Source organism: Sinocyclocheilus grahami, unplaced genomic scaffold, assembly GCF_001515645.1.
Source record: "Sinocyclocheilus grahami isolate Dianchi unplaced genomic scaffold, SAMN03320097.WGS_v1.1 scaffold283.1, whole genome shotgun sequence".
NCBI classification, from domain to species: domain Eukaryota; kingdom Metazoa; phylum Chordata; class Actinopteri; order Cypriniformes; family Cyprinidae; genus Sinocyclocheilus; species Sinocyclocheilus grahami.
This window is the reverse complement of record NW_015505462.1, coordinates 518,015-544,249: the sequence shown is the minus strand read 5'-3', so window position 1 is coordinate 544,249 and position 26,235 is coordinate 518,015. Positions and strand designations below refer to the sequence as shown.

Here is a 26,235-nt window from a genome sequence, read left to right as displayed (position 1 = left end):
CTGCAAATCCTCACAACACATGCAAATGAAGAAACGCGCTGCAAATAGCACGAACCACAACGGAAATGTTTCAAGGGGACCCAAAAAAAGTGACGGACCCGGCTGGGATTTGTTTTGTGCATTGGCTTTTTTTTTTTTTGAGTTTCTGCTAGTGTTTCCTTTTTTTTTTTTTTTATTTTTTTTTTTTTAAGGTCTTTTTTTTTTTGGGCTAGTTACATTAATTTTAGGGCTACCAAAATCTGAAGAGTACCTGCCCGAAGGGCTACCAGGGATTTTGAAATTTTGCGAGCCCTGGGGTTACCAGCGGTTATGTTTAGGGTTAGGAGTTGGTTAGGACAATAATTAAGTGTATAAAATTAAACTACATCATTCCTTAAAATGATAATATACAGAATTGAATAGCAAGTGCTATAGAATAGTATGAGCTGCTAATATATACATACAAAATAATAATAATAATAATTAAATAATTAAAAAAACTAGCCTATAGGGTCCTAGAAATGTGGTCCTGAATAAAGCAGGCTTACTGAAAATGCACATTCATTCTCTGCCAGCAGGAGGCACTTTCAGAATGGCAGAAATACAACTGTTTTCCCGGTAATGGCAGAACACAAAGCAGCGCAACACCAGACTCTGAAATGCCCAGCGCTCGTGTTTCTTTAATAAAATAATTGCCTTTTGAAGTTTAATCATCACATTAAGCCATATCGCAATTCTGATCTTTCCGTCCCCAAATTTAAGACCTCCTGAAATCATAAATAAGACTTTCTTGTACAATTTAAGACTTTTTAAGGCCTTAATTTTGATACAACTAAATTTAAGACTTTTTAAGACCCCAGCGGAAACCCTGTTTAAAGTTGGCATGAAATGAAAATTCACCCTATGTTTTTTTTTTTTTTAATGCATGCTATTAACCCTGTTTTTGATTCAGTTGTATGAAATAAAGTTGTTTTATTAGTGTAAATATATTTGATGGTTAATGATCTTTAATATATTAGCCATATTTTGTTTGTAATTTATAGTGTCACTAACTGCAGTAGCATGTGTTTTATACTGGCTAGCTTGATTGTAGCTTACTGTAGATAAGCTTGTCATATATTGTAGGTTAACCATTACTACATGCATATTGTAATATTTAGGTCGGGATTGTTTTGTATTAATAGATTTGGTAACGTTGAATGAAAAAAGTGGACCATCATTTAGTGAGACACTCCACTTAGCTTTTTGGTGTTAGCGCTAATCTGTTGACTGTCTCTTTAAAAGAGTTGTTTAACTGTATGCCTTTCTCCTTAGGATGAAGTGTTGTTTATCCCCTCCTGCCCCATTTGCTTACACACTGATGTAGGCCTTCTGGATTTACTGGGGTGTTTCTACAGATGCTGTGAAGTTTGCTGTCTGCAGAGTCGAGGCGCCTGCTCTGCCATTTGCATCCACCTGGCAGTTTAGTAAATTCATTAGCCAGAGGCAAGAAAACAAACACGCTGCCCTTTCCACCCTCCCACCTCCACTCTGCCTTTCCACGTTCACCCTTTTTATTCCCTGCTGCCCTCCGCTCTGCATTTGTATTCCAGATTCCATGAGATTCTGTATGTTAATACTGTATTCAGTGGTTTGGAATGCTGGATTATAGCCGTAGCCTTCAGTCATGTTTCCACTGTTACGCTAATTAAACGAAACCCTGTATTTACTTTCGAGAAACGCACAACAGCATGTCTGTTTTGTATTTTGAGCAGAAATGTTGTATTGTAAATGCATTTAAATAAGCCTTCAGTTTTGAGAAGTTACATTGCTCAGAATGAATCTTCCCGGAGTCGTCTGATATAATATATTCAGCGTACCGTGCAGACCGCAAATCGCAGCGGCTCTGATTCGGAGCGATTCCCAACAGGGCAACGCTGAATGCCTGACCCCACGTTGGGCGCCATATATCATGGTTCTGGAACTTACTTGCTCCACTCCTCCTTCTGCGCTGCGCTGGGTGAAAATGTGGCAGCTATAAACGTTGGTTATCTGAATTTGCTTCTCATAGTCCTAGTGGTTAACCTGAGTAAAAAAATGTTTAGGTGGTTAAATGGAGTAAATTAAGTTTTCAGCTGTGCGTTATCACCATAGACCACAATTCAGACCCAATAGTCTGATCCGTGGGGTTTGTCGTTTGATTGTTGGGTAATACTAGTTCAGAACAAGCCAAGCATCATTAAGAGCCTAACTGAAGAACCTCGTTTTTTTTGCCTGCTTGAGATGGAGCGCAAGGACCAAAGCCTGTTATTTGAGTGAATTCTTAACTAGAATATGGTTGGATTTTAATTACTGTCCTCACAAGGTCTTGTGTGTGAGTGGAGGTGGGCGGCCTCGGTGGATTTGGTCACTGTGTTGTGGAGCAGAAGTAGGTTGGGCTTCAGGAACTCCCTGTAGTGTCAGAAGCAATCGGGTCTAAGCCAGTATTAATTAAAGGATCTGGACTGGGCTGAAGGGAGGGGGAGGGGAGGGGGGTGTTCAGTCACATCACTTCTGGGTCACACACAACACACACACAAGCACAGACCACAACAGCCTCAAAAACAGATTATTCTTTATTTACTTAGAGATTTTTCTAAGAACACTTTAAGAACCGCATTTTATTATGAACTAGAAATATATCTCAAATGTTTTCCCCCATTTCATCCAGACGTGTCACCGGTAACACTTACACATTTGCGCTGGTATCTGGCTTGATACAGAGCTCTAGCTAAACGTCAGTCATGCGTACGGAATTTGAATGGCCGTCCTGTTGATATTAGCTGTTTAGATGCTATTAGTGCAGGTCTGGTGGAAACATTCATGCCTGAGAGAGTCTGAATCCTGCATAAATGTCTAATAGTTCTGTAAATGCTCACGGTTCATGACAGGTTTCACTGACCCAGGGTCAGCACGAGTGTCACAGTCTCTTTGTTAAGTAATGGCAGTGCCCGTTTCTGTGTCTTTTCTGGGTTCAGGGTGTTGTAGAGGAGAGGGGGACACCCATGAAAGAGGCACCTCTCTTTTATTTCATGTCTAACCACCAACTCAAACATGTGTGAGTTTATCAGGGCTGGGCAATGTGATTCAAAACATTTGTCTCCTTTTCCTTTCCATAAACACATGTAATTTTGTATTTCTTTCTTAATTTGTCAGTCAGTCTTGGTTGATCAGCCTTACCAAAATCACTCATGATTTCCCAAGTTTTTAAAAGCACACAGAGGAGATGCTACAGAAATATATGCAATACTTAGATGCTATTAGTGCAGGTCTGGTGGAAACATTCATGCCTGAGAGAGTCTGAATCCTGCATAAATGTCTAATAGTTCTGTAAATGCTCACGGTTCATGACAGGTTTCACTGACCCAGGGTCAGCACGAGTGTCACAGTCTCTTTGTTAAGTAATGGCAGTGCCCGTTTCTGTGTCTTTTCTGGGTTCAGGGTGTTGTAGAGGAGAGGGGGACACCCATGAAAGAGGCACCTCTCTTTTATTTCATGTCTAACCACCAACTCAAACATGTGTGAGTTTATCAGGGCTGGGCAATGTGATTCAAAACATTTGTCTCCTAATTTTGTATTTCTTTCTTAATTTGTCTGTCAGTCTTGGTTGATCAGCCTTACCAAAATCACTCATGATTTCCCAAGTTTTTAAAAGCACACAGAGGAGATGCTACAGAAATATATGCAATATCAGATCCTACCACTTGAGGGCGAGGTAAACTAATCAGGCGTTTGTTGGGCAGCTTTAGAGGAAATGTTTTGGATCGTAAAAGAGTAAACAGTCCTTTACTTGGGATGGGTAATTCCACTCATTTGATTTTAGATCCAGTACTTTTTAAATAGGCAAATATTAAAACCAGCACTTATACCTGAAAAAAAAAAAGTTTGTGATTTCTGTGGATAAAGTAAATAATTATAGCCATTTAACAGCTAAACTTAATTCAATAAGCATTATTAACATTTTATTGTTTATTTGCATAAACAAATTTATATATCCTAATTTGTTTTCCATTTATTAACAACAATTATGGAATATTTCTTATTCACCTTGAAGCACGATACATGTTAATTTCAAATGTTCAATATAGAACAGAATATATGTCTATAAATATTACAAAATAAAATTAAAATCAATATTTCCATCTGCTGTCTGGCATTACCTTGCAGAAATTAACTGAATTCAAAGTCATTCCAGTGCCATTTGTTTGGGCTGGGCATGTACAAAACCCAGATGACCATCATATACTGGACATCAGCTCCAGGCTACTGGACAGATAGGTGGTATGGGAAAATCTTTTTCTGTCTATGCATTCTCACTGTTTGTTCTGTGTTCAGTTGTTCTGTTCAAAGAGACACATGGTCTGCCTTCATATCCACAAAGCTGGAGACAGTCTTTCTGAACCGTATCCTCCCTGCGCTGGGCCTCAGCCACCTGTGGTGAAGCTAGACCATCCATCTTTCCCCTGCACACACTCTCTCTCTCTCACACACACACACACACACACACATACATATGCTGCTATGGGCTGTGTCTTGCAGTCATTGCATAAGCATCCTGATGTCTTAATGTGAGAGTTAAAGGAATAGTCTCTCAAATACCTTAATGTCGTTCCAAAATTGTATGACTTTCTATCTTTCATGGAACAAATACAGAAAATATAGAAATCTTCTCGCTGCTTTTGTCCTTTCAGTGAACTCACACAGTGTCTAGGGGCACTCAAAAAGGACAAGACAGCACCTTTAAACTAGTCCATATAACTTATTCACTATATTCCATATCTTATTAAGCCATACTGTAAGTTTATGTGAGGAATAGTCCAAATTCTATGTCACTTTTTGCTAAAGATCTGTGGCTCTCAAATCACTTTTGTGCATATTGATGTTCCATACTTGACACATTTAGCTTTAATGCCAATGACCAAAAACTATTGATTATCACAAGTCTTACACCATTATAGCAAATTTAAATGTGCATGCATATATAGTGAATCACAATTTCAGGTTTTCTCACATAAAAAAACAGAAGATTTGGAATATGGCGAGTGAGTTGCATTGGCTACATTTATGGTGTTTTTATTGTGCTTTTTGTCCCTATTGGACCTTAACAGCCTAGGGATTCTACATGCTTTCATTTTATAGAAAAGAGCAGCATGAACATTCTTCAAAATATCTTCTTATGTGTTCCACCAAAGAAAATAAGTTGACAAGAGCAGTGAAATAAAATAGAATATAAAATAAAATCGTTTTTTGTTATCAGTCAGGACTTTCATAGCACCTTTTTATAACACATATTTGATATTATTTGGTTCAAAATGTATTACATTTGAACTCTTGAAAAATATATGTTGAAAAATTGGAAAAAGGAATATAAAATAAACTATTTCTGTTGTTTCTATTCTACAGACGTCATGATATGTTCGTCTGGAGTTTGTGTGTGTGAAGGGTGCAGATTGTTACGGTAGTCAGATGGCAAGTGTTATGCCGTGTTTAAGAGCCAATCTCTTGCGCCAGCATGCTCATCCCTGCAGGTCGCAGTCCGCTGGGCTTTAGTCAGGTAGGCCCTCCATAGAGAGATGACTACAAAGGGCTCAGATGTGTCCATATGGCGGAGGGACAGAGCGAAGCGTGCGTTTGAGGTGCTTTGGAGTGCAGCCAGAAGAGTTGAGCGTGGCTTGGAGACGGCAGGGCCTGTCGAGAGTAGAGGTATGACATAGCAATGTGTGTGTGTGTGTGTGTGTGTGTGTGTGAGAGTGAGAGTGAGAGTGTGTGCTTCCTTTGACATGGCATATAGGTTAGATTTGTTTAGCCACCTGTGTGTGGGTGCGTGCAAGAGTGTGTGGGTGCATGTTGCATTCTTATATTCACACACCTGCATATTTGTAATGCACTCTGGATGAGTGAATGAACACTTTGGTGTGTAACTTGACTTGAACCTTTTGTGCTGAAGACATGAATACTTCAAACATTTATTGAGATGAGGTGTTTTATTACTTTTCTAAGCTATTGGACTTTTCAGCCTGTTAAACAATACAATGCATGAAAATGGGTGATGCATTGTAATTTTCAGTTTTGTAAATTTCAAAACTGATGTTAAAGTGTTTATTTAGTCAAAAACTGATAATTGCATTTGGGTATTGGGTCATTTAAGTCTTTATGATCTTCAGAGTGTCATTTTCTAAGGTGATAAATTAAACCAGTTGTAGTAAAGTTCTTAAGCAAAGAGTTGCCTCTCAATGTTTTTGCCGTATTTTCACCAAATTTGTATTTTACACATTTTACATATTAATGAATTTGACAGTGTAGAACCATTTTTTGTCACGGTGAAGTGCGTCCACACTGCTAGCATGTCAAAACACGTCATCCGAGAAGAGCTAACTAAACGTCACTGTTTCTGTAAATGAGTTTGGTCCTATTTCTGAATATTGGTGGCCAAAATGTTCATGCATCATTTGCAAAAATGATAGACTTCCATTGAAGGAGGGATCAGAGTTATATCTAGAGTCTGGAATATCACAGATACTGACAGGAGCTGTGTCCGAAATGGAACACTTCCCTGCTAACAGAATGCTGGGGAAAAAAGTAGTATGTCCGAATTCATAGTATTCGAAAAATAGTAGGCGAAAAGTACCCAGATGACCTACTACATCTGCTGAGATACTGAAGTGTGCATTCGTTGGACACTTTACTATCCCATGAGGTTACAGGAGAGGATTTGAGAATGGCAGTGAAGTGACGCACCAGATGCTGGTCGGTCACGTGACAGTAACAACATGGCGGGTGTAGTGCATCTGAAATTCACCCATACTACCCATATTCATACTATATATATGTAAGTTCAAATTCTAATGTTGTACCTACAAATGTAATATGCAATTTTGGACACACCAAGTGTGTGATTGTTTATTTGGTCTAGGTGATCACCTAGCAACCTTACAAAACCCTAGTAACCCACATAGAAACACTGTCAACCATCAACAATGCCTTAGCATTATGATGGTGAGTCTTGCGCTCATTTTCTGAAGAAAATGGAAAAATGTCACTTTTTATAGTTATTTTTGGTTCTCCAAGTCATGTATGTCATCTAATGTCTTTTGTAGTTCATTTGAGTGTGTGGGAGTGAGAAAGAGTGTCAGGCATGCAGAGCTTCTGGCAGCGACTCGTCAATCTTAGCACTGCTGCTTAAAACAAACGCTAATCAGTCAGCCCTCTGAACCTGTGACAGTCGCTCTCTCTATCCCTCCCTGTGTTTAAAGAGACAGTCACACTGATCTCTTGTTCCTCCTGTCTCTTTCTCTGTCCTCCACTCACTGCTGTGCCTAGAACAATCCCAACCACACCACTCAAATCACGCTGTTTGGCAGACAATTACAAATTAAACTACATTTGTGTGTCTCGGGCAAAGGCTGACTGTCAGTGAAATGTAGAATTACTTATGTTTGTCTCACCCCATCCAAATATTTTCTAATTTTATTTGCATTCATCATCATTTAGAGTTTTATATTTGATACTAATCATTTTGTTTTCATATATGCTCTATATTAGAACTACTAAATGAATGGATCGAGGAGGAAAGTAAATTAAACTTGTAATTTGCTGAAAAGGTCAATTAAATAAACCGAATGAAAGAAAATAAGAATGAATCCAAAAAGGGAATGATTCAATCAATTTAATGAATCAATCAAAGCTGGACTACTAAAACAGCTAAACACTAGATCCACGTTTATGAAATATTGTTATTTCATAATAAAAACATATTTCGTTAATTCATAATAAAATTATGAAATATTGATATCATGTTGATACTGCACATAATATAATATTGTAAGCAATCCAGCATCATTGATTGGTTGACACTCCAACATAGTACATATTGCATCTTAGCGCTTGTTGCCACCCATCATAAAATGGAAAAAAGAAGACAACACGATGTGTAGCTACTCCAGCCACACAAAATCATGTTGGGGTAGACTACATGTGAAAGCGCAACACTACCCACAATTGAATAAAGTTATTTTATTTTAGTAAAGTTATTTTTGTATATATTTTGAGCCGTTATTATTACATACAAAAAAGTTAAAGGGGTCATATGATGCTTTTTTAAAGATCATTATTTGGTGTATTTGGTGTAACAGAATATGTTGACATGCTTTAATGTTCAAAAAACACATTATTTTTCAAATACTGTACATTATTGTAGGTCCTCTATGCCCCGCCTCTCTCAAACGCTTCGTTTTCTACAAAGTCCCGCCTTCCGACAAGCGCAGTCTGCTCTGATTGGCCAGCTGACCCAGTGCATTGTGATTGGCCGAACACCGCAAGCACTCCTCGGAAATGTAACGCCCCTTACCATAATCGCGAGCTTCATCTTTCAAAATAAATGTAAAGACAGAGCCTGAAAGGGGAACAGAGTCTCGTGACAGACACAGTGATGAATATGTGTTTGCAGTACACAAGCCACGGTTAAGACAGCTGACTCCACTGTGATGTGATGCGCTCTCTCTCACGCACGTACGCACACGATGCGCAAAACTCCGCATTTGAACAGTCAATAGCAAATACTTAAACTAATAAAAAAACAGTAACTGATTCAGATGCGCCAGATTGTCATAGCAAAGTCAGAATTACCTGTTTCCTAAGTTCACGAAATGGTCGTCCATAAAATGCATTGCTGTTCTGTTGTAAGTAATCTTAAAGATTCCTAATTGCGTCTACTTTCGGAAGGCCAAATAAAGTGCTTTTGCTTTCACCTAGAAACACACAGCGTCTCTCTGACATGGCTGCATCAACACTAACTGCGGTTACTGAAACCACGCCTTCTTTCTTTGCGTGCACATTTGGGTGGCATTATGCTAATATTTCCACATAGTGAGGTAGATATGTGTGGTCGTGTTAGAACGAGACGTTTTAGGGGGGTGTGGCAGAGTCTTAACTTTGATAAAGAGTATCTCTTTGGTTTTGAGACTTTACTCTTTGCAACTTCAGGGATCTTATCTATGCACAATCAGCTTGTAACACTCCAAAGAGAAAGGAAAACTTGAAATCGCATCATATGACCACTTTAAAGATTAATTTGACTAATAGCAATATTATTTTTTCCCCCAAACATTTCTTCAGATGTTGGGATTAATACCATTACCATGAATATTTTTGGTCAAGATAATCATGTAGTGAAGATCTGAAATCATGACAGCCCTGCCTCCACCTATCGCACACTATTTCCCTGCAGCACCTCAGCGAGCAGTCAGAGACGCTCAGCACCTCAAACAGGCCGACACCTCACAGCCCCCGCTGTCAGGTTAGTGAAAGGCCCGGATCTATTTGCATGAAATAAATAAAACCGATTGCTCGTCAAGCGTGCTGCAGTGGCAAAAGGTTCCAACTCCCAGATGCAGTCTCCATCTGTGCCTCGAACACCCCATTCTGTCGCGTTACCTTTTAAATAATTTCACTGCATGGGGCAGTACTTTTATTATAACACAATGTTTTCTCTCTCTCTCTCTCTCTTTCATTGTCTCCCGATCTCTCTCTCCCTCCTCATTCTTTTCCTCTCCACTTAAGTTACTTCCCACTGTGAGGACATTTTATCTTAACATTGGATGCCCCTGATCACATCGGTTTGGAACTATAGGCGAGTGGATGTGAACTAATTAATAAAGTGTTGGATAATGATTGGTGAACATGGCAAGGGGCTTCTCTCACTGTTGTAGCTGATGAAAAGGAGGTGGTTTATTAGCGCTTAGAGAAGAGACTGACCCACTCAACTTCTCTGTCTCTCTCTTTTTACTCTCTGAAAACGCCCTGTCTGCCCTCTCAGTTGAGAGTTGAACTGAAGGGATGGCAAACACACCCCACACACACACACACACACACACACAAGAACCCAGCGGCTCCACTGTGATTTAGAGTGCCTCAGATAATGAAGCCATATAAGCCTGTTATTTGCTGTTTTACAGCTTGTTTTATGAAGGTGAGCTGACAAGCACCGTCCATAATGGTTCCTGTCAGTTAAACTGACAGCATTACCAAGAGAAAAGAGCCCAAAGAAATTCAGCGCTCCAGAGAATAGCCGGCTTCTTTATGTGGGCTGTTGTCTTTTGATGGCCATCAGGCTGCAGGCTATCATTTTACATTTTACGCTGACTGCTATTGTCAGGAGACCATTATTGCAGCTGAACTCTGGTTAAATTCACACCTTGCCACTAATCAATTACAGCGTTGATCCATTAATCAGCTAAAGTGAAAGGAAAAGAAAGAGTCGTGGGTTAAAAGTAGGCTCCTCTTGGTTGTGTGGAGCAGTCCACTCCTCAATCACCAGGACCTTTTGACTTGGAATGTGCAAGTTGCGATGTAGTCTATCATCAGCCAGGAGGAAACAGTAGATCTTATTTTGATTTTTCAGCTCTGTGATTTTTGCTGTAAGCATACATGACAGTATGATTAATTTTGTAGTTACTGATGCTTGCTAAGGCAAGGTTTACTATTAGAGTGGTAGTTTTTGAACAAAATTCTTATCATAGATGTATCAACATGTAACTTTGTTATTCAAATCAAAGAGCTTGTTGCAGTCTAATACTTTTCTAAGTGATCTGATGATAAAATTGGCAGCAAAACATTGCATAGTTTTTCCAGGTTTGGAAAAACTCACCCTCATTCTGCTGCAAACCTATGTGACTTAAAGGATTTTTTGACAGTTTTTGTCCGTTTGACCTGGACATTGAGACATGTTTCAAAATATCTTCTTTTGTGTTTCACAGAAGAAAGTCAGTCATACAGGTTTGGACTGACATGAGGGTGAGTAAATGATGACAGAATATACATTTTTAGGTAAACTATCACTTTGTACTTCTTAAGTTTCAAATAAAGTAGTTTTATTTGCATATCATACGTTCTAAGGACAGGCACGTGCAGAACGTTTCAAACCACGTTATGCATATCTCAAAATTTTTTCTTTCTGTATGCATATCAGCGTTAATCTTTCAGGCTCAGGCTGTGGAGCATGCAAATTATCCTGGTGCGAAGGGGAGGCGGCCATCGTTTGGAGAGATTTTTTAAAAACATGTCAAACAAATCACTCCCCCCTCTCCTCCTCGCCGGCTTGTGTTCAGATGCTCTCAGTCTTGGAGGTGACACGATTTAACTGTAAATGAAGCCCTGCCACCCATTAAAATGGACAACGCATGCTGGTTCTGGTAAAACTATATTTTCAGTTCCAACAAATTGTCGGGAATAAGCAGGGGAAATGTTAGTGGAGGGCATGATAATTATAGATGAGACTTATTTATTTATGTGTGGAGTCACAAGGGCCTTTTTATCAGGACGAGATGAAGGCGATCAGCTCTTTAAGAGTCGTCCACATGTTGAATAGGCGAGTGGGTGGGGATGAATGTTTCTCGGGGGGTTAAAAGCTAATTGTGTTGATGCACAAAGAGGCACTTCAAAAGTCCTGGAAAAGAACAGAGTGGGGCGTCAGGAATAGTGGCGCTGTGGCAGAGCTCTTACTGTGGGAATGCATCAGCGATCGAGCTTCACCTTTTAAAGTGCCTAAAGAGAGGAGCAACTTCCTCCCTCTTATTCTGCCTCTTTCTTCCTGAATATTCCTGTCTTTCCTTAAATAAAACAAGCCCCCCTATCTTTTTTGTGTCTCCTCTTGTCAGTTTCTCTGACTGTTGCGGTTATCTTCACTTCTCTGGCTATACTTTCCTGTCAGTCTGGCGTTGTTTCTCTCCCTTGTCCTTTTCCCCTCTGGGACAATCTAGCCCCTCAGCTGTCCAGCAGTTCCTTGTGGGGTTTTTTGTTAAGTGGTGAGGGAAGCACTTCTTGTGTAGATTTTTCGGTTCTTCAGTGTGTCACTTGGCCATGAGTGCCATTGTCTAAGGCTTCTTTTTCTCCATGCCCCTCTGCCGCAATGAGTTGTGTCTTTCCCTCATGATCAGCACTTTTGTTGCCTTTGTTTCTGGCTGTACCTCAGAAGTCCATCTCCCCTTTTATGTCACTCCCATTCAAGCCGAAGGGAACAGTTGTGCTCTGTTGTGGAGATGTTCCACTGGATTTTCACCAGTGGGGTTTCCTTTCAAACCCTTCAAAGTGCTACAATGGAGCTCCAAAGGCCTGAATGGCTATTGCCGAGTGCACACTCTTAGTAGGATCCCTTATTTTGTTTTCCCGGAGTCAATAAAAATGCTAAGTTAAAAGCTAACCCTGTTGCCCTCCCCACACCCATTGCTTGCTCCCTCCCTTTGATGCACCCTACTTAATTATTTCTAAAGAAAAATTAATGGGAACATTTTCAGTGTTGTTCCCGCTGTGGAAACTTGAAACTTTTGATTTTATGACGGTTACTAGCGCACACATCTGCAGAAGTTATTTAGGGGCCGGGTAACTTTCCACAACAGTTTGGCGTTATTATTTTGCTATGGTGTGATGAATTGGATATAGATGTTCCTCGTGCTGAAGTCTTTGGTCCAGGAAACAAAAACACTCTGATGCTTGACAGCTGAGCCGTCTGTAGTCTGAGCCTTTGTGTGGAGAAGAATTAGAGCTTAGAGTTTGCGGTTTGTCAGCCTTTGTCTGTGTGCAGCTTTGCGAAAGAGAGAGAGTGAGCAACCCTTTTCCACAAGGATTACAGGTATATGTGTAGGCCAGTGCACATAACTGCTATGACTTCACCCTCATTGTGCAGATTAGGGTGTAAAATCCACTCTAATGAGGCAGCGGCAAGGGGAACGATGGTGGAGCAGAGAACATGCAACTTCTGGGATATTGTTGCCAGGGTCACCAGCTGATCCTGTTACGAGAGGATCAGATTTGTCTGTCAGCCCAGAGAAGGATTGGAACGGGAGGGAGGTAAGGTGGCAAAAGAGAGAAGAAAGTTTCACTTTGTCTCTCTGACTATCGTCAGTGCCCCACAGTTAATTTGGCCACATATTTTAGCACTGGCACCTTATGTCTTCCGACTGGAAAACAAGGCCGATCCCATGCTGAGAAGCAGCTTTTGTTGGGATTGTTTTAGCCTGGTGCCAGGAGGAGGTGGGAGGGCAAGACAAGGCCTGGAAATGGGATAAATATTGATGACTCCTTGACCGTTTATTTCTGCACCGTCTTCCGAACTTATTTCATGTTTATGCATCATGCCATTGATTTGTTTTTGTTGTTTTTTAACCTTCTGTTTCATCCACTCCCTCCCACCCCATTCCTACATTTAATTTAAAAGCCCAAACACGACAGTTCCTGGAAATAGTTTGCATATTAAAAAGATGCTGATTATCGCAGAGTAGAAACACAAATCTTTAATTTTGTGCATTTTAGACACAGCTACTGCTGTTGCTGCCAGACACTGGAAATAATTGTGAAATCTGCATATTGAAAGAGCTGTGGTTGACAGTGCTTATATGAGATGGGGAAGGGGGGGAGGTTAAATTGGACAACATATTTATCCATGGTGCCGTGTCCAGGGCTGTTTATGAATACATGAAACACAGGGGTTCAAAGGCTGAAATTCGATGCTGTAGGAAGCAGACAAAACAGAAGAGAAATCTTTGTTTATTTTGTCTGGAAATGACTTTTATGTTTTTTACAGGGGTTTCTAAAAGGCTATTTTATTTGTGTTGCCGTCATTTGATTTCTCTTTGTGGGGTTTTGTAGAAGATTTGGCCTATTGGTTGTTTTGTCAGTGCAAGTTAAGATGAAATGCTGGTCTATTTATCATAAAATGCAGATGCAAGTTGCATCATAGGACTGGTGCACTTATTATTTAAAATGTCACCAACATGTTTTTAGCCAGAGTGAACACAGTGGGCGGTTAAACGAGTGCATTCTTAGTTTGTGCGGCTAGCTTGCAGTATCATTAGGAAAAATATAATAGCTACTTAAGTCAACGTTAAAGTCGTGCAGTAAATCTTCACATCATGTCTTCTGGTAAGTTGGCATTTTGAAAGTGATGGTATACGACCCCATACATTCTCAGACCTCCTCCTTAGGGTCTAATCTCAAATTTAGAAGAGGAGAAGGAACATCTGAGATTAAATAAGAACATCTGAGAAATGTTAATGATCAACATTTTCTTTTTTAGATGCAACAGTGCAGTTTGGTAGGACAGTAATAGAGCTACAGCTGAGCAGAATCAATGTCCAACGAAACCACCAGAGGTTTTTGTATTCTCTCTTGGTCCTCTTATATAGGGAAACCAGACTTACATTTAATGAGTACCAGGCCAGTCCAAAAGCATATAAAAGCAGCAAAGAGCTGTTATCATAGCCTTTCAAGTCCAGAAAATTGAGGACTGCAGAAATGTTGTCTACTTTAGGGATTGCTGAACTTCTAAAACATATATCATAGTTTAATGACAGGGAAAAATGGCGGACAGATGTAACAATAAAATGGTCCAGGTTGCGTATCTCGGAAGCACTGTACGGATCTGGCCGGGAAGGCCAGCCCTCTCCAAATGGTTCCAGAGCTGCCGTAGTGCAGTAATAACATTTATTGCTTCTTGTTTTTATTGCCCATGGTCTGTGTTGCTTTTTATGTGAATTATTGTACACCTAATATTGGCCACTTGAGTTACTCTTACGTGTATTAATTTCAGGGTTTTCTTAGCTAAGTGCGGATCCAAATGAGAAGTGGGCAAATCATGTAATCAAATAAATCACTGGGAGATAAGCTCATTTTCCTGCAGTGACTTTCGTGAATGAATTAGTATGGTGAAAGTTTGTATAAAAATCTCATTAGCCATTGTTAAACAGGATTCCGGTTGGTTTATAATGTGAGAGTGGTATGCCACAAAGTTTTATGACTTTCATGGCTCAGTAAGCCAACATTGCAAACTGCTGCATAAGCTAATACTAATTACATCTGCAGTGTTTGCATTACTATTATATAGCATCAATACACCTAAATGCCATGAGAAAAACATTTAGTTTGCAAACATTTTATTTAAAGAAAAGACGAGATGTAGTTTCCTTGTGTGATGTGGTTCAGAGTGTCTGTGTGAATAAGAACCTCATTCGAATAACGCAGACATTTATTACTATTTTTTTCCTTTGGTTGGTCTGTCAATCAGTTTCTCCACCTGAGAATTAAATTCCCAAGTCAGAATGAATTATAATACTCTGTGCTGAATAAAGACCCCTTAAAATGAAATGGATTTGAAATGTGCTAAGTGGACTTCGAGCCACTGACCTAACTGATTTGAATAGGGTTTTCTGTTTATTATCCAATTTGTATTAAACCCATTTTTATCATAATTATGTAATTGAAAAAAATTAAGATCATCTCCAAAACAAGAAATTAGCTTAATTTTTGATTACCGAGCAAAAAATGCTTCTAGAAAAATGCTTCTAGAAATTCATTGTTTATTCAAATAGTTTATTCAGAAGTGAGCAATCTGTGGGCTTTTACTCATTCATGCTGTTCCAAACCTTACTTTCTTATGCAAAACAAAATATTAGGTCCCGAAAACTTTAATTGGTTGCCTTTTTAATTTCATTGTATGGATAAACAATACCACTTTTTTAAAAACGTAAAAATCTTCTTTTGTGGAAGGTTTGGAATGACATTAGGTGAGTGCAATCTCCCTTCGACATAGATGAATATACTGTAAGAGGAATGAGAGCGTGAAATACACACTTATTCTTCTAACATGATCATCCGTTTGTGTGTGTATTGTCATGCAACTCGTATGAAATATTTTATTAGAAGCCTGATGATTATGCATGTATTAATATGACCATGACATGGACGTGTGCATGTCTACAGCACATGAAGACACAGCCAGAGTCCTTCCCTGCTGCACACACATCATCACGCTCTCTCGCGTGAGAGGCCAGCCGCTTGCTTTTCAAAACGCCACCCTCGGAGAACACCAAAAAACCTTTCCTGAATTTACCGACTTGTCTTTCCCTCCTCTATCTCCTTCAAACATAAAAGAGAGTAACAACTAAACAAAGCAAACTCCTCTCTTTCCCCGTGGCAGCTAGGTTGCTGCAAAGTGAAACCCCTACTGTGTTTAAAAAGGCATAGAGGGAGAGTAGCTCTGAATGGCGTTTCTCTATTAGACCCCTTGTACCTCCTCTGTCAAGCGGTCTGCTCCCGCTCTCTTTCTCTCTCTGATAACGATCCATCACGGAAACCCCTCTCTTCCCCCATGGAGGTTTTTAAAAAAAAAAATTCTGCTCCTTTATGACTTACATTTAATGAGTACCAGGCCAGTCCAAAAGCATATAAAAGCAGCAAAGAGCTGTTATCATAGCCTTTCAAGTCCAGAAAATTGAGGACTGCAGAAATGTTGTCTACTTTAGGGATTGCTGAACTTCTAAAACATATATCATAGTTTAATGACAGGGAAAAATGGCGGACAGATGTAACAATAAAATGGTCCAGGTTGCGTATCTCGGAAGCACTGTACGGATCTGGCCGGGAAGGCCAGCCCTCTCCAAATGGTTCCAGAGCTGCCGTAGTGCAGTAATAACATTTATTGCTTCTTGTTTTTATTGCCCATGGTCTGTGTTGCTTTTTATGTGAATTATTGTACACCTAATATTGGCCACTTGAGTTACTCTTACGTGTATTAATTTCAGGGTTTTCTTAGCTAAGTGCGGATCCAAATGAGAAGTGGGCAAATCATGTAATCAAATAAATCACTGGGAGATAAGCTCATTTTCCTGCAGTGACTTTCGTGAATGAATTAGTATGGTGAAAGTTTGTATAAAAATCTCATTAGCCATTGTTAAACAGGATTCCGGTTGGTTTATAATGTGAGAGTGGTATGCCACAAAGTTTTATGACTTTCATGGCTCAGTAAGCCAACATTGCAAACTGCTGCATAAGCTAATACTAATTACATCTGCAGTGTTTGCATTACTATTATATAGCATCAATACACCTAAATGCCATGAGAAAAACATTTAGTTTGCAAACATTTTATTTAAAGAAAAGACGAGATGTAGTTTCCTTGTGTGATGTGGTTCAGAGTGTCTGTGTGAATAAGAACCTCATTCGAATAACGCAGACATTTATTACTATTTTTTTCCTTTGGTTGGTCTGTCAATCAGTTTCTCCACCTGAGAATTAAATTCCCAAGTCAGAATGAATTATAATACTCTGTGCTGAATAAAGACCCCTTAAAATGAAATGGATTTGAAATGTGCTAAGTGGACTTCGAGCCACTGACCTAACTGATTTGAATAGGGTTTTCTGTTTATTATCCAATTTGTATTAAACCCATTTTTATCATAATTATGTAATTGAAAAAAATTAAGATCATCTCCAAAACAAGAAATTAGCTTAATTTTTGATTACCGAGCAAAAAATGCTTCTAGAAAAATGCTTCTAGAAATTCATTGTTTATTCAAATAGTTTATTCAGAAGTGAGCAATCTGTGGGCTTTTACTCATTCATGCTGTTCCAAACCTTACTTTCTTATGCAAAACAAAATATTAGGTCCCGAAAACTTTAATTGGTTGCCTTTTTTGTATGGATATATGGATAAACAATACCACTTTTTTAAAAACGTAAAAATCTTCTTTTGTGGAAGGTTTGGAATGACATTACACTATCCCTATCTCCCTTCGACATAGATGAATATACTGTAAGAGGAATGAGAGCGTGAAATACACACTTATTCTTCTAACATGATCATCCGTTTGTGTGTGTATTGTCATGCAACTCGTATGAAATATTTTATTAGAAGCCTGATGATTATGCATGTATTAATATGACCATGACATGGACGTGTGCATGTCTACAGCACATGAAGACACAGCCAGAGTCCTTCCCTGCTGCACACACATCATCACGCTCTCTCGCGTGAGAGGCCAGCCGCTTGCTTTTCAAAACGCCACCCTCGGAGAACACCAAAAAACCTTTCCTGAATTTACCGACTTGTCTTTCCCTCCTCTATCTCCTTCAAACATAAAAGAGAGTAACAACTAAACAAAGCAAACTCCTCTCTTTCCCCGTGGCAGCTAGGTTGCAGCAAAGTGAAACCCCTACTGTGTTTAAAAAGGCATAGAGGGAGAGCAGCGCTGAATGGCGTTTCTCTATTAGACCCCTTGTACCTCCGTCAAGCGATCTGCTCCCACTCTCTTTCTCTCTCTGATAAAGATCCATCAAGGAAACCCCTCTCTTCCCCATGGAGGTTTCTAAAAAAAAATTCTGCTCCTTTATGAAATCTATTCTTTAATTACGAGTGCCATCATTTTGTAAGCCTCCTACTTACAAGATAATTTATTTCTTTTTCAAGTGCTCACTTAAAATGGCTTTTTAACATTTTCACCCTGCAGCAGTATACATTGAATGTAGAAGATTTAATTTGGATCCTCCCTCCCCCTTTTGCTGTACCCATTTCTTCGCCAACCCCCTACACACGTGCATGCATAATACCCTCTACCTCCTCTGCGATTGTTCTTTCCAATTTCACTGTTTGTATTCTTTATTGCCAATCCGGGCACTGTAAGGTTTGAGGGTCTTGAGTAATAGATTATTCATTTTGATATTAGGACAGTTGTAAAAATTTAAATGAATGATATAAAATTAAATACAGAAATTAAAAGCATGCTTATCATAGACAAGTTGTATTTGTGATTCTGTGTCTGTGTTTTTAATGTAAGTTAATAGATGAGACAAGATCATCAAATCTTTAATTTTCTTAGGGGGATAAGTCGTCTACTTTTGTCTGCGGTTCCCTGGTGTCAGTCCAGCCAGCGTTCCCATCATACTCCTGGCACCTCTCTGAAGTACATACCACGTCGCGCCGTGCTGTATGTTCCCGGCAACGATGAGAGAAAACTGAAGAAGCTGACTTCGCTGGACGTGGACTGCGCCGTTCTGGACTGTGAGGATGGAGTCGCCCTCAACAAGAAGGTACCGACCACCCTAACCTTTCATTATTCACATCATTGTTGTGCCCCCCATAGCTAACAGTGCCAATCCTTACCCTGTTCTCCCCGCTTTGTGCCATGTGACAGACGGTTCAGAATACTCAGTGACTGCCACTGCCACTCAGGACCAAGGCTTAACTCACACTCACACACTAACACACACTTAGTATTTAAAAATATCTCTCCTTACTGATAAGCAGGGGTGGGAAGTCGTCCTTTTCTCTCCTCCAGCAGGGGCTGATGGCTACACCTGTCTTTTTTCGCTCCGGGGGCGAGTTTGTTTATTTGTGTTTTTTGTGGCAGAGATGCCCTATAGACTGCGGCTCAGTTTGGGGCATTCCACTCAACAGCTCCTTCCCCCCCCCTATTTTTCCCTGCCCGCCTCCCCTTTCTCTCTGTGGCAGCCTCGCTCCGCACTGCCCCCCTCCCTGCTCCAATCCCTGGAAGTTTGGAACTAATGAACTGACTGCTGAGCTGCCGCCACGGAGCTTGGTCCCAAACTATACTGTACTTCACACTCGATTTATTCTCCAGATGGCAAGACTACGCAGCCCTGCCGGGAGGGGCCACCTCTTCCACTGAAGTGTGAAAGTGGACGGATGTTGTTTTCGGATCCTCTGTGATCAGCTCCGAGCTCCCTCAAACCACCCGGCACCGTATGTAGAGAATAAATCCCCCTGCTAACAGGCACACTCGAGCTGTGATGGCTGTCTGTAGGTTTGTGTGTGTGAGTGCCCTTGTTGCTTTTGCTGAGGTGCAGTGTCGCTGGCATTGGCACTTGTGTTATCTGATGCACTCACCTGCGGGTGGTGGCGACTGATGCTTGGAATCATGACAGTTATCCCTGATCTTATTTTATTCCTTTCTCTCCCTCTTGTTCTTACTGTCTCTACACTCCTACCCTTTTTCTCCTTTAGTCAGCAGCACTAGTGCAAAACATCTTGCTAAGCAACAGGTTTGCTGGTTCTGCCCAGTCTGATGGAGATGTGTTTGCTTCTCAGAACCGATTTTGATGCGTTGTATGATCCAGACCTCAAGGTTTTGGGGAAGCTGCTTTAAATAATAGCTTGGTTTCAAATATTTAAACTACAGTCAAGCTACATTAAAAAAAATAGCTATTTTACAAGCTGCTACTAAAAAGTAGTTAATTTGTAGCTGTTTGTTAATTTTAAAATCACATTTTAAATATATAACCAATTCTATAATTTTATCATTTAATTTGAGTACTATTTCTTTGAAGGAATTAAATTTGACTCACAAACAATAACTTTTTTTTTAATGAGTTTTAAAAACTTAAGGTGAATATTAAATGTGAACCGATCATTTGTTCAAAGGGGTCAGTAATATTCCTTTTTGATCAAGTGACATTAAAGGCATTTATACTGTTACAAACGTTTTCTATTTCTTTTGAACTTTCTATTCATCAAAAAATCCTGCCAGGAGGCAGCAACTTTTTTTCAACATTAATAATAATAATAAAAACAACGTGTTTCCTGAGCACCAAACCAACATATTAGGATGATTTCTGAAGATTCAATGTTAGACTGAAGACTGGATTAATGGTTGCCAAAAATTCAGCTTTGCCATCATGTGAATAAATTACATTTAGAATGTAATCAAAAATAAAATTGTGATTTTTAAAATTGTAATAATATTTCACAATATAAAATGTTTTACTGTATATTTGATCATATAAATGCAGCATTGGTGAACATAAGAGACTTTCAAAAGCCTTAAATCGTACCGACCCCAAAGTTTTAAACAGTAGTGTAAATCAAGCCCAGAAGAAAGTCAGTAATACAGTGGTATTAATTGACTGTACTGTAAGTGTGTGATTCTAAGAGCTCAAATGTTTTGACTGTGTCACAGCAGATTGTCATGTGTCTGTGTTATGTTGTACCATTTGGTATTTTATTTATCAGCCCTGGTGGTGGCAGTAGATGAAATGATTTGGGGGAAAAGAAAAGTCTCACATGGCTTATATTTTAACATATGCAATCGGCAGTTCATATATCAGCTGTGACTGAAAAGTCTTGCAGTAAATCTCCATAGCGTTGGCTCCCTGTGTGAGAACGTTTCTGTTATCTTTTTCTCTAGTATACATTCACAAGTACAGTATGCGTTTTCTGTTTGTCAAGACTGGCTTAATAATACACTATTGTAGTCTTGAATTTCAGTTTGAGCTCATTTGAAAGTGTAATACTTTGGCTTCCTGTCAACATTCCCAATTTACCATAATCTATGCAACCAACTGTTATCTGATATAGAAGCTTAAAATGCAATGCCGGCATTTTGAAGTAATCTCAGATTTCCTCCGCCACACTCTCACTGGGTCAGTTCAAAGAGGGAACACCACAATGCATTGCAATAGTGTAGTGATGTGTAGATTTAGTGAGCGTTAGTGAAGTCCACATCTCAGATGCTGCAAAATAATAAAATGTAGCCTTTTGAGCTCATTTGAGCTGGGAGCTTGCTTAAAAAAGCTGTCCTGGTGCTCACTGCTCATGGGTGGCTGATCAAATCAATTGATCATTGATCAATTGTCATCATTTACATATCCTCATGTCATACCAAAAAAACAACGTGTTTCCTGAGCACCAAACCAACATATTAGGATGATTTATGAAGATTCAATGTTAGACTGAAGACTGGATTAATGGTTGCCAAAAATTCAGCTTTGCCATCATGTGAATAAATTACATTTAGAATGTAATCAAAAATAAAATTGTGATTTTTAAAATTGTAATAATATTTCACAATATAAAATGTTTTACTGTATATTTGATCATATAAATGCAGCATTGGTGAACATAAGAGACTTTCAAAAGCCTTAAATCGTACCGACCCCAAAGTTTTAAACAGTAGTGTAAATCAAGCCCAGAAGAAAGTCAGTAATACAGTGGTATTAATTGACTGTACTGTAAGTGTGTGATTCTAAGAGCTCAAATGTTTTGACTGTGTCACAGCAGATTGTCATGTGTCTGTGTTATGTTGTACCATTTGGTATTTTATTTATCAGCCCTGGTGGTGGCAGTAGATGAAATGATTTGGGGGAAAAGAAAAGTCTCACATGGCTTATATTTTAACATATGCAATCGGCAGTTCATATATCAGCTGTGACTGAAAAGTCTTGCAGTAAATCTCCATAGCGTTGGCTCCCTGTGTGAGAACGTTTCTGTTATCTTTTTCTCTAGTATACATTCACAAGTACAGTATGCGTTTTCTGTTTGTCAAGACTGGCTTAATAATACACTATTGTAGTCTTGAATTTCAGTTTGAGCTCATTTGAAAGTGTAATACTTTGGCTTCCTGTCAACATTCCCAATTTACCATAATCTATGCAACCAACTGTTATCTGATATAGAAGCTTAAAATGCAATGCCGGCATTTTGAAGTAATCTCAGATTTCCTCCGCCACACTCTCACTGGGTCAGTTCAAAGAGGGAACACCACAATGCATTGCAATAGTGTAGTGATGTGTAGATTTAGTGAGCGTTAGTGAAGTCCACATCTCAGATGCTGCAAAATAATAAAATGTAGCCTTTTGAGCTCATTTGAGCTGGGAGCTTGCTTAAAAAAGCTGTCCTGGTGCTCACTGCTCATGGGTGGCTGATCAAATCAATTGATCATTGATCAATTGTCATCATTTACATATCCTCATGTCATACCAAACCTGTATGACTTCCTTTCTTCTGTGGAACACAAAAGAAGACATTCAGCAAAATGTTCATGCTGCTATTTCCCCATACAGTGAAAGTAAATGACGACCACATATAGCAAACTCCAAAATATGTGAGCATGCTATATGTGAAGAAAAGACAGAAATGTAATCACTCAATGTGCCATATTTGAAAATGTCCATATTAAAATTGCACAGCTGATTTGAAAGCCAGAGGAAGAATTTTCACTAAACTAAAAATTTCTATCTGTTATTGTGCTCTTTTTATTTTTGGACCTCAGCAAGTCCAGTTCCCATGCACTTTTGTCGTATGAAAAGGAATAGGTCTCTTTTTTTGTTCCACAGAAGGAACATCATGCAGATTTTGAATGACACAAGGGTGAGTAAATGATTACAGAATGCTTATTTTTGGATGAACTATTCCTTCAAGTAGAAAGGGCTCTCATCAAATAGTGCAGCTGAGGAACACAGGACGCTCTACAGCCAAGAGAAACAAATGGCAATCACCCAGAAAATGGATCCCCAGCATAAGTGAACTCTGATAGCCTGTGTGCTGCCAGAAACTGCCTGCCAGTCAACCCTGTGGCATGCGTGTGTCATACATTTGTCATATGAACTGTGTGAACTGTGTAGTCATACTAGGGTAAAGTTTATTGAAGGGTCAGTGAAGTAGGGTGGTCCAGATTGCTTGGAATTGAATAAAAGAGATGATGACTGAGGAGGAGATTGAAAGATTTCTTCAACCATCACAATTCTGACATCATCTTTGCTTTTTTATATAAATTAAATATTATGACACGATAGATTGGACATCTGTACATGTTTTTGTAATATCTGGTGTGTGAAATCTGAGGACAAGTGAACACTTTTTCTAGTTCACTTTAAAGAGGTAATTCACCAATAAATGAGAATTTTCTCATAATTTGCTCACTCTTGTGTTGTTATAAACTTCTGTGTGACTAACTTTCTTCTGTGGAACTCCAAAAAATATTTTTTTGAATAATGTTCAAGCTGTGTTTTGGCATACAGTGAAAGGAGACTGAGAAAGAACTGTCAAATTTCAAAAAGGTAAAATAAGAAGCACCAAAAAAGTCATAAAAAACACACTTCAGTTTTGCGTGAGCAACAAAATGTAATTTATTGCCACAAGATGCAACAACCAATGCAAAACACTTTTTCTAGTTCACTTTAAAGAGGTAATTCACCAATAAATGAGAATTTTCTCATAATTTGCTCACTCTTGTGTTGTTATAAACTTCTGTGTGACTAACTTTCTTCTGTGGAACTCCAAAAAATATTTTTTTGAATAATGTTCAAGCTGTGTTTTGGCATACAGTGAAAGGAGACTGAGAAAGAACTGTCAAATTTCAAAAAGGTAAAATAAGAAGCACCAAAAAAGTCATAAAAAACACTTCAGTTTTGCGTGAGCAACAAAATGTAATTTATTGCCACAAGATGCAACAACCAATGCAGTTTGACGTCATTGCTGTGTCTTGAGGTCCCAGGAGTGAATAAGAACACTGTAAAAAATTATTGATTTTAACAGTAAAAGACTGTAAAAATGCTACAGTAAAAACCTGTTAACTGGTTAACAGTAAGTTTCCATACTATATTCGGTGAATAAATGTAATTACATTTAATGTAATTTTACAGTAAAACACTGTTAAAAATACGGTTTTTGGAAGTGAAAAAGAAAAAGTTATTGTATAATTTACAGTGAAAAAACGTAAATTGACACCCCCAGAATTCCCTGCATGACACTTCATATTTGATTTCTTCTTAGTTTTTTCTTATCAGTTGTGTACATTAGGGTTTAACCTTACATCTAAAATTGTTAAATTAATGTTTATTGCATTATTTCAGTATTGTGTGTCACCATGATGGGGTTTAGTGTTTGTGTGAATGACACTGCACCTTCTATATATAAGTATTGCCCTCCTCAGCTCGTAGAAAAGCAGTTTGTGATTAGCTTTGGTTCATCATGTGACTTTCTCATCACCACCAGTTTTTGGTGGTTATCAGTGCATTACAATGGTTCAAAATAAATATTAACACTTCAATATGTTGGTTTATTAACATTACGTCAGTTAATGGAATACAGTATTTTATTGTGAATTTAAGTTAAGTCTATAAAACCTAAAATGTTGCTACCATATTTTTTACGGTGAAGTTCTGGCAATCACAGCCACAGAATTTTTTTTTACAGTGAACAAGCACAAACGAGAAATGTGAGACACAGAGGGTAAACTTTTCCTGTCATTTTAATGTTCATGATGTGTAAAGACTAATGGCATACATCTGTCTACTGTGAATCTTGTGGAAGGAGCCAGAGTAATCCAACAAAGCCATAACATGTCATTGTATCACTCACAATTTGCAGCTACAACATGAAGATCTTTCTTCACGTTGTCACCGGGAAAAGGATGCATGTCAAACATAGCTGCTGCATTATATGCAAGCAGACACTCATACACTATGCCTGATGCACATAACTAAGATAAGTCATGAGATTAGTGATATCTACTTGATCTTGGGGGATTTCTCTGTCTCACAGTATGATGAATATTTATGAGAGGTGTTAAAGACTGGTTGATTTTTAATGGCTTCATTCGGGATGAATGGATACATGTGCTCTGAGCAGAATAATAACACATGATTGGAGATAAGCTCCATTAAGAATTTGTTTCAACAAGATTACATATGACAAAAACTGTGCATCAACTTAATTTACGAAGGATCTGTTATACAGCATCAAACACTTCCTTTTATAATGCACAGAGATCATTTAAGTCTTTTATCTAACATATTAATACATAATATATATGTTTTTATAGCATTTTTATCTAGCAAAGCAAATTTAGTAGTAGGTTTTTTTTTTGTTTTTTTTTTATCGCATTATGGTTTGTATTGGATTAATGCTATATTGTATAAATCATAACTGATAAATTGTCAAAATGCTCATGCTCTTTAAGCATGATTTAGCAGAAGTTGTTACAGGTCTGTGAGAGCCAGAAATCTTGCTTGTTTGTAGGTGACCAAATACTTATTTTACCGAGGAATTTACCAATTAATTCTTTAAAAATCCTACAATGTGATTTTCTGGATTTTTTTTTCTCATTTTGTCTCTCATAGTTGAGGTATACCTATGATGAAAATTACAGGCCTCTCTCATCTTTTTAAGTGGGAGAACTTGCACAATTGGTGGCTGACTAAATACTTTTTTGCCCCACTGTAACTGCATTATATCAATCACTGGATTTGCACATATGCTGTACTTGGAGAGACCATTACTCATTTAGATACTATTATATATATATATGTATTTGTATATTATATTTGTGGTTGTTGTTTTAATAATAATTTTTTTTATTTTTATGTTTTCCATTTTCACTGGATTTTTTTTTCTCATTTTGTCTCTCATAGTTGAGGTATACCTATGATGAAAATTACAGGCCTCTCTCATCTTTTTAAGTGGGAGAACTTGCACAATTGGTGGCTGACTAAATACTTTTTTGCCCCACTGTAACTGCATTATATCAATCACTGGATTTGCACATATGCTGTACTTGGAGAGACCATTACTCATTTAGATACTATTATATATATATATATATGTATTTGTATATTATATTTGTGGTTGTTGTTTTAATAATAATTTTTTTTATTTTTATGTTTTCCATTTTCATT

At 38.5% G+C, this 26,235-nt stretch overlaps 1 protein-coding gene across 1 annotated transcript in view; it reads left to right on the top strand.

The window, feature by feature from the left end:
• The window catches only part of LOC107600379 (citrate lyase subunit beta-like protein, mitochondrial), a 73,467-nt gene that overhangs the window by 26,715 nt on the left and 20,517 nt on the right, over positions 1 to 26,235 (top strand). Inside the window, exons 2-3 of the mRNA XM_016292253.1 lie at positions 9,224 to 9,292; positions 18,642 to 18,852. Coding sequence (XP_016147739.1) covers positions 9,224 to 9,292; positions 18,642 to 18,852 — 280 coding nt within the window. The remainder of the gene's footprint in view (positions 1 to 9,223; positions 9,293 to 18,641; positions 18,853 to 26,235) is intronic.